Source organism: Aotus nancymaae, unplaced genomic scaffold (genome assembly GCF_030222135.1).
Source record: "Aotus nancymaae isolate 86718 unplaced genomic scaffold, 86718_ANA_hifiasm-v0.15.2.pri h1tg000016l, whole genome shotgun sequence".
NCBI lineage: Eukaryota > Metazoa > Chordata > Mammalia > Primates > Aotidae > Aotus > Aotus nancymaae.
In genome coordinates this window covers 36,600,352-36,609,676 of record NW_026988428.1, presented here as the reverse complement: position 1 = coordinate 36,609,676, position 9,325 = coordinate 36,600,352, and the positions used below count along the sequence as shown (strand labels likewise).

Sequence of the window (9,325 nt, the reverse complement as noted above, 5' to 3'; positions counted from 1 at the left end):
ATTCAGGTTGAGATTTGGCAGTGACACAGAGCCAAATCCTATTGGATGGGTTCAGAGTGGTTAGACGGCCCACCCAAGGTTGCACAGCGAGTTAGCAACAATGGGTGGGGTTTGAACACAGATCTGTTACACTCAACTGGGAAGAATTTAACTTATGGCTGAAAACTAGGATTTTGCATTTAAAAACATTGTTCTGAGAAGGGATCCATAGGTTTCATCATTCTGCCAAAGGGATCCCCAGCGCCAAAAAAGTTAGAAACTCCTGCCCTGAATGCTGCACCATTATAGAAAAACAGAACGCGCCCAGCAAACAACTGGGCAGCAAATGGAGCAGCAGAGTGCACACTACCAGGCCCCCGCTGGAGAACGCCCGTCTAAATCGTGCAAGCACGACTGAAGAGAGGCCTGCGAGGCAGCACGGGGACCCAGGGCTGAGAAAGGCAGTCAGGGTTTTCTTAGGGGAGGGTTTTGCCTCCCTGCATCTCTGTCTCCTTAGTACCTAGCTCCATGCCTGGCAGGTTCTCAGCAGCTGTTGGCCAAGTTGAGGTGAGTCTGGATCTAGGTTTGGAAGGCTAAGGCTGGAATACAGAACATTTCCCCTTCTTATGGGTACATGGAGCCAAGCACATGTGGAGGAATAAGAATGCTAAGAAGCTAAGAATAACAAATATACATGTGGCTCTTGACAGTTCACAGAGCACTCCATCAATCACTAGCTCACTCTATCCTGAGAAGTGGTAAGGCAAATATTTGTATTACTTTCAATTTACAGGTAAAGCAACTGGGCCTCAGAGGGTGACTTGCTCAGGTTTGCAGGGCTAGGAGGTGGCAGGCTGTGCACTCAAACTCAGGCCCTCTAATTCCACATTCTGTGGGGTGAGAGGATGGGTGATGGGGTGTCTTTTCTGGAGGAGGGAGGTGCTGTGAGGCTGGTGAGATGGAGGTGCAGTGGGTGGGGGCCTGGAGGGCTGGGCCCAGCCAGAGGCTTCTGATTAGGAGGCCCTGGGGCACCGGTTCAGGTTCTCCCAGAGGGGATTGTGATGGGATCCAGTAAGCTGTGCCCTCCAGATGACTTCTGTAGGTGTGTTTAGTGACATGCTCAACAGGTGCGGGAAGGATGGGCCTGTGCCAAGGGCCAAGCCCAGAGATGTTTCAGATTTTTCCCTTTATGCCCCTGCAACCAAGCCCTGCTGCTCCGGCAGATAAAAGAGACCCAGACTGAGGGCTCCAGCATTCACCAGCCTGGGCCCTCTCGCTTCTCTGACAGCTCCCAGCTCACTCTCTTCTCTGCAACCATGATTGCCAGACAGCAGTGTGTCCGAGGCGGGCCCCGGGGCTTCAGCTGTGGCTCGGCCATCGTAGGCGGCGTCAAGAGACGTGGCTTCAGCTCAGCCTCTGTGTCTGGAGGTGCCGGCCGATGCTCTTCTGGGGGCTTTGGGAGTAGGAGCCTCTACAACCTTGGGGGGAACAAAAGCATCTCCATGAGTGTGGCTGGGTCACGACAAGGCGCCTGCTTCGGGGGTGCTGGTGGTGGCTTTGGTGCCAGTGGCCTCGGAGCTGGTTTCGGTGCTGCTGGCTTTGGCGGTGGATTTGGGGGCTCCTTCAGTGGTAAGGGTGGCCCTGGCTTCTCCGTCTGCCCTGCTGGGGGAATTCAGGAGGTCACTATCAACCAGAGCCTGCTGACTCCACTTCATGTGGAGATTGACCCTGAGATCCAGAAAGTCCGCACGGAGGAGCGGGAACAGATCAAGACTCTCAACAACAAGTTCGCCTCCTTCATCGACAAGGTGAGCTGTGTCCTCGGCTGGAGAGGGGCAGTTAGAAGAGAGGGGTTCTGAGTCCTGGTGTCTCAGACCTGAGCCTGCCACAGGTGCTGGGAAGACCACTGAAATTCTCCGGGCCCCAATTCTTCAACTGTTGAAGGGGAATCTTGACTCTGAGCCTTCCTTTTTTGTCCCATGGCTGGTGGGAAGATAAGACGCTCAAGGCAGTTAAATGTTTGAAATTCCCTAGACATGCTGTGGGATACTGGACAAATCATTTGGCTTTTCCGGCTCTAGTCATCCCAGCTATAAAGTGGGTTCATTATTTCCCTGCTTTTTCTCAATTTTGGTTTTGAATATATTGCAGTTAGCTCCATTAATCATTTAACAATTGCCACTTCGAACAGAAGAAAACCAAGCTGATTTTGCAAATGAAAAAGGGACTAGCTCCAGTGTCAGAGTCTAGGTCTCACCAGGGCCTTGGAAATTTACCTTTTTCATTCCCTTGACTCTGGGCAACACTGGGTCTGTTCAAAGAGCAGAGGAGACAGGTCTCTTTTCTTTTTGTAGCCCAACTTCCTTTTTTATGCAAAGTCTAGAAGTTCAAGTTCATTAAACTCGGTTACAGTCATGCATGATGGATGATAGTGAGCCGTGAAGCCCCAGAGAGTCGAGTCATCCAAAGATTGATGACTGGGTGATGAGTGCCGCCCTTGGTCCAGCTTGCCCTGGCTCACCAGGCATTAAAGTCTCAGGTAGCTTCAATGTAAGGGGCAAGAATGAACAATCTTGGAGTAGATCGAGGGGCATATTTGCTCTTCTTGTTAGTTTGAATAAACCCATAGTAGCTTAAAGAGGTTTTACTGTGACTGTAGGACATACAGATATGACAGCAAAAACTCAGGGGTCTTCGATGCATCTTTGTCTCATCTCATCTCGCTTTACCTTTTGGGTTCAAAATGGGATCAGTCTCCCTTACCTGCTTTCCTTTCGATTCCGAGGCTCATAAAGTGGAAATGTCATGCTAAGCTGCTATCTTGATTTGTCTGGCTAGATTTTTTTCATAGAGGGAGGGAAAGTTCAGGGAAGTCTTTTGCAGAATGGAGTTTAGGTGAGACTCCCACTGTGTATAGGGTGCTGGTTTTAAATAGCTATACTCAGTTGTGCACAGGTTCACAAGGACACACCAAGTCCATTGATATATAAGCTTATTTGAAAAGTCTTTAGTGACTTTATCTTTTGTTTGCCTTGGGTCAGGATCACTTTAATGCAAGAGCCTCCAGAGTGTGGTGTCTCCTAATTTTATTTTGTTATTTCATAAAAGTTTACTGTTCTTCTCTGGGGCTTTGGATGCCTGTGGTCAGGAAGTTGTCTTTGCTGCCCGGTCAGGCCTTGCTGCTCTGGCTGTGCTCTGTTCTCCACCACCCGTGTGTCTCCTTTGGTGTTATGGGCTTGAGACTGGGGCCATCATGTTGACCCGAGCGAATGGTGCCCTGCAGATGCAACATGGTGGCCCTACTTGGGTGGTTCTTGGCCCGTGTGGTTGCCTTGCATTGATTGGTTTGGCGGTACCCTTGGCCGGCCCTCCTGCTACACTTCAGGCCCTCATCAGTTGGCTGGGTCCTTTTTCAACACAGGTGCGGTTCTTAGAGCAACAGAATAAGGTCCTGGAGACCAAATGGAACCTGCTCCAGCAGCAGACGACCACCACTTCCAGCAAAAACCTTGAGCCCCTCTTTGAGACCTACCTCAGTGTCCTGAGGAAGCAGCTAGATACCTTGGTCAATGACAAAGGGCGCCTGCAGTCTGAGCTGAAGACCATGCAGGACAGCGTGGAGGACTTCAAGACCAAGTACATGGGGAGGAAGGAGGGGACGCTGTCGGACAAATGTGCCCAGCCACGCCCCAGGCTTCTGGGGCTCTCTCCAGTGGCTTAGAATCTCAGGCTCTGAAGACATCCCAGGGGGCTAGGAAGGGCCTCTAGTCTGTTTTCCTATATCCACATAAGTCACGTTTTCATAGGGTGAGGTCTAGTAATCACAAGTTGTTCCAAACAGAAATTTAATGATAGATTCAGGGATTTGGGTTTGCCATATATGAGCAAGATCAGAAACCAAACAGATGAAAAGCAGTATAGTATGGTCAGAAGAATACAGGCTGTAGAGACAGATGGAGCTAGTTTGCATACTGATTCTTCACTTACTAGCTGTGTGACCTTGGGTAAGTTGCTGAACCTCTCTGAGCTTCAGTTTTATTAATCTCCGAAATGGGAATACTATTCCTACTTTATGGGTTGTGAGAATTAAATGAGATGAAATGAAATAGAGAAAGCATGTGGCATATTTCAGGCCACAGAGTGAACACTGAATACACAGTACCTCTCATTAAACTCACTATGGGATAGGACCAACCCTCTCTCTCAATTCACTCATCCACCAGACAAAGGGAAATGGAGTGTGCTGATGACATTGCTGAGAATTTAATCTGCCAAGTGGCCAAAAGGACAGTCCTTCCATGGACATTAAATCAACTACATCATTGCTGGGTTTTCTCTCGAAAACAGTCTCTTTAAAGTTTGGTTTTCATGTCTCTGAGTAAACCCTGGCCTAAACTGGTACTTCCTATATTCAATGAATGTAGATTAAATGAAGATCTGTATGAACATGGGAAATGTAACTAATTACCTGGATATTTCCAAATTCATTTGGAAATGTTTGACAATGAGCAGCAGAGATCTGAGAACCAGCAGCTCACTGTGGGTTTTTGCCTTTTTCTCCCCTTGCCCACCCCCAGGTATGAAGATGAGATTCACAAACGCACAGCAGCTGAGAATGACTTTGTGGTCCTCAAGAAGGTAAGAGATGAAGGATGGTAGGGAGTTGCCTTCCCTTGGGGAGTGGTCTTTGGCTGAAGTCACGGGTTTGGTCTGTCTCTGGCTCATCTCCGCTACACTTGGAACTATCCAGATCTATACAGTCAAAGAAAGCGGGTAACCAAACCAGGTTCTAAGGAATTGGAGTTGGATGGAAAGCCTATTTTTGTTTATTTTTACAAATTTGTGGGTACAAGCGTAATTTTGTTACATGGATAGTTTGTGTTATGGTGAAGTCAGGGCTTTTAGTGTATCCATTGCTGGAATAACATACATTGTATCCAATAAGTAATTTCTCATTATTCACCCTCCCCACCTCCTTCAAGTGTCCACTGTGGATCACTCCATATGCTATGTCCATGTGTACACATAATTTAGCTCCCACTTATAAGCGAGGACGTGGTATTTGTCTTTCTGTACCTGAGTTATTTCACTTAAGATAATGGCCTCTGGTTCCATCCACATTGCTGCGAAAGACACAATTTCATTCTCTTTTTATGACTGAATAGTATTCTATTGTGTATACGTCCCACATTTTCTCTATCCAATCGTCCGTTGATGGACACTCAGATTGATTCCATATCTTTGCTGTTGTGAATTGTGCTGCGATAAACATGAGTGCAGGTATCTTTTTGTTACATTGATTTCTTTTCCTTTAAGTGGAATTCCAGCAGTGGGATTGCTGGATCCAGTGGTAGTTCTGTTCTTAGTTTTTTGAGAAACCTCCATACTGTTAGAAAAGCCTATTTGGATAATTAACTTCCATGTCTTCAGGTGGCTCCAGGGACAGAATATGTAACATAACTGGTCCCCACCAGCTCACCTGCTGCTGGGTGGTCTTTCCTAAATGCTGTTGAGAACACCCATAGGTGTCACTTAGCACCCTGTTCCCTCACTGGCATTCCTGCTCCTCATCTCTTATCCTCCTTCCTCCTCTGCAGGACGTGGATGCTGCCTACATGAACAAGGTGGAGTTGGAGGCTAAGGTGGACAGTCTTAATGACGAGATCAACTTCCTGAAGGTCCTCTATGACGCGGTGAGGGCTTCATCCTCCCATTCATTCAGGGAAAGGGAATCCCCCATCTGTGAGGCTGCTGGTTGGGGTTTACAGCTCTTTGAAAGGACTCCAGCTCCCTCATTTTAGGTAGCAGGTTCTCATCAAGGTCATGCATAGAAAGGTTTGGAGTGGGAAATTCAACAGGGAGATTCTTAGAACCAGATGTGGTCTCAGAAGGGGTGATTAGATCTAAAGAGTGCTTGCAATAGAATTCATTGCTGTCTAGCATTTTTCTGGTGAAATGGATCCATTCCATTCCCTTTGACACAACACAATAGCACTCGCTGCATTAGACAGAGTGACTTATGGTTCCTGGGGACCAGTAAAGACTAGAAGCATTGCTCTTCCATCCTGAGCTGTCATATCCACTTGATTTCTGCTTAGAACTTTATCCATGTCTCCCCTTCCTACACATTGGGAATGCCATTTCTGCTCCTATCTGAGCCTGTATCAGGTCAGTGAAGGCTTTTCTGGGGGGCTGATGTGAGACATTTGCCCTGCAGGAGCTGTCCCAGATGCAGACCCATGTCAGTGACACGTCCGTGGTCCTCTCCATGGACAACAACCGCAACCTGGACCTGGACAGCATCATTGCCGAGGTCCGTGCCCAGTACGAGGAGATCGCCCAGAGGAGCAAGGCTGAGGCTGAGGCCCTGTACCAGACCAAGGTGGGTGGTGTGGATCTCTCAGGAGATGGGGCTGGCTCTGGGGCTCTGCTTTTGATGTCTGTGAACAGGTAGTCTTTAGCTCAAGCCCAACAGAAGTCAGATATGAACAGACTCTCCTAGGAATCATTGGTCCTGGTCTGATTAGAAATTACTTGACATTTGGTGTTATTCTTGCCACCTGTGGCAATTCTCACTGAGTTCACTTGAGAATGGACCCTACCCAAATGCCCCTGATCCCCGGTTCTCTGTGTCTCCTTGGGTATTAGGTCCAGCAGCTCCAGGTCTCGGTTGACCAACATGGTGACAACCTGAAGAACACCAAGAGTGAAATCGCAGAGCTCAACAGGGTGATCCAGAGGCTGCGGGCAGAGATCGAGAACATCAAGAAGCAGGTGGGTGTCATTCCCTTCCAGATGGAGCACAAGGCCAGGGGCCTCGGGCAGGCATCTCCAGAGTGGACAAGCGGATAAAGCATCGGGCCAGAAGACCCTGAGCTTGTTGCAGGGAATTCATAGCTCTTTGTGCAAGCCATACCCAGATCTTTTCACCATTATCATAGTTGGCACACCATAACGCTCCTGTCCGTAGGTTTCTTGCCTCTTCTTCATTGGTTTTTGGCCATCTTTATTTAATCAGTCTGGCGGAGGCATTTGTGGCCTATGGCTGGAGTGAATGACACGTGTAAGTGTCAGGGAAAGTGGGCAGAACAGACAGAATCTTGACATCCTAACCCAAGAAAAGATGGCCCAGGGGAGGGGACAGGTGTAGAGGCTTTGAAAGCAGGGCACTGCTGACCGCCTATCTAATGCCCTTGTCAATAGTGCCAGACTCTGCAGGCGTCTGTGGCTGATGCAGAGCAGCGTGGTGAGAATGCCCTTAAAGATGCCCACAACAAACGCATAGAGCTGGAGGCTGCCCTGCAGCAGGCCAAGGAGGAGCTGGCACGGATACTGCGTGAGTACCAGGAGCTCATGAGTGTGAAGCTGGCCCTGGACATCGAGATTGCCACCTACCGCAAGCTGCTGGAAAGCGAGGAGTGCAGGTGAGGGAGGGTGTGAACATGAGGGGTGGAGAGGTCCAGGGCCATGAGTTTGTGCTTCTGCTGGGCTGCATGCATCAGTGCTGTGCTGGTGCATTACAAACCAGGACAGCTGGGATCACAGGTTTGCACTGCGCCCTCAAACTCTGAGGCTGCTCAAAGAAAGGGAGGCAAGTGAGGCCTGCTAAGTGAACGAAGCTCTGTGCTCCCTGAGGCTCACCGCCTTTTCTTTCCCCCACAGAATGTCTGGAGAATGCCAGAGTGCCGTGAGCATCTGTAAGTACCTTCTGCACCTGCTGTAGTTGTTCATTCACCCAGATCTGGGCTGAGACCCCGGGCTGCCGGCACTGTTGGAGTAACTGTGTCCTTTGCGTCTCTCCTGCAGCTGTGGTCAGCGGTAGCAGCAGCACTGGAGGCATCAGTGGAGGATTTGGAAGTGGCTCCGGGTTTGGCCTGAGTAGTGGCTTTGGCTCAGGCTCCGGAAGTGGCTTTGGGTTTGGTGGCAGTGTCTCTGGCAGTTCCAGCAGCAAGATAATCTCTACCACCACCCTGAACAAGAGATCCCACCGATAGAGGAGATGCAGTCCCTGCAGCCCCCTGAGCCCAGCTGGGCCCAGCACTGGTGTCTGTGCGTCCTTCACTTCGCCTCCATCCTCCCTCTCTGGGGCTTGTCTTACTAGTGTCCCCTCCACTATCCCATGGGCTCTCTCTGCCCCAGGGTGATCTGTGCTGGGATGGGGACTCTGCCTCTTGGAGTTTGGTAGCTTCTTCTTGATTTTGGCCTGGTGACCCACCTGGAATGGGAGGGATGTCAGCTGACCTCTCACCTCCCACGGACAGAGAAGAAAATGACCAGGAGTGTCATCCCCAGAATTATTGGGGTCACATATGTCCCTTCCCAGCCCAACGCCATCTCCCACCAGATCCTGGATTATCCATCTACATTAGAACCAAACCACTTCTCCGTCACCTGGCAGCACCTGGCCCTGCAAGCTTAGGACAAGAACCACTCGGTGTCCCGTTCTCTCCTCTCATTTCCTCTTATCATCTGCAGGTGACTCTTCAATAAAATGCTTTTGTCATTCATTCTGAGCAATGGTCTTTGTTCCCTCGGGAGAGGTCTCTAGAATCCTGTATAACCAGATAATTTTGGTGAAGGTGGATGCTTGAGGGTCTGAAGGATCTGTCCACATAGATGAGGGTCGTCTACTAATTTCTCAGGTCTCTACTTCTAAGTTGCTCGAATTATTGGGGGAGAAGTACAGTGTATAGAGGCTGAACACTGCCTACAGGGTGGATATACAGATTCAAAAGGCAGCCAACACTTACAAACACATTGCCCGTTGTAGGGCACCCTGGGGCAGCACTGTTTCAATGCTGATCCTGGACTGAACCTGTCTGCAGGGTGGGCGGGGGGCGGCATTTGACAGGTATGAGAGAGGCAGGCCAGAGGTTTTTGCTGAATATAGAGCAAGAAGTTATGGAGCTAATGAGAGTGCTTGTACTCTGCGTCTAGCCAGGCCTCCCTGTTTCCGTGAAATTCCACGCATGGGGCTAAACCTCACTGGACCAGCAAGGCTTTCAGGAAACTGTTCCAAGGTTGTGGGAAGGAGGCGTGCATGTATGTCACTATCCTGGAGCTTTCACAAGCTGCTCAGTTCCCCAGCTCCTCAGCGGTGCCTGGGGTTATGTCTGTGGTGCTGTCCCTGAGTGGCAGAGAATGGCAGAGGTGGAACAGGTCTTCTGGAGCAGCAGAGGAGGAAGCTGTTTGATTACAGAAGCAGGGAGGGGACAGTCAGAGGTGGGGGTCTGGGTAGAGCCTTTGACGACACCCATTTTCTATACTGGACCAATTCCAAGTACCTGGAGCAGCACAGTCTCCCCCTTTCCAAAGACTTCCCAGCTCCTGCTCTGCAGTCTGGCGT

The 9,325-nt window shown here is 49.7% G+C and overlaps 1 protein-coding gene across 1 annotated transcript; it reads left to right on the top strand.

Moving 5' to 3' along the window:
* The first annotated feature begins 1,234 nt into the window (after window positions 1–1,234).
* Window positions 1,235–8,486, top strand: KRT4 (keratin 4). The gene is made up of 9 exons (XM_012450277.2): window positions 1,235–1,787; window positions 3,401–3,615; window positions 4,557–4,617; window positions 5,577–5,672; window positions 6,197–6,361; window positions 6,628–6,753; window positions 7,183–7,403; window positions 7,642–7,676; window positions 7,786–8,486. The coding sequence occupies exons 1-9, from the start codon at window positions 1,296–1,298 to the stop codon at window positions 7,971–7,973; spliced, it is 1,599 nt and encodes a 532-aa protein (XP_012305700.2). The 5' UTR covers window positions 1,235–1,295; the 3' UTR covers window positions 7,974–8,486.
* The last annotated feature ends 839 nt before the right edge of the window (window positions 8,487–9,325 follow it).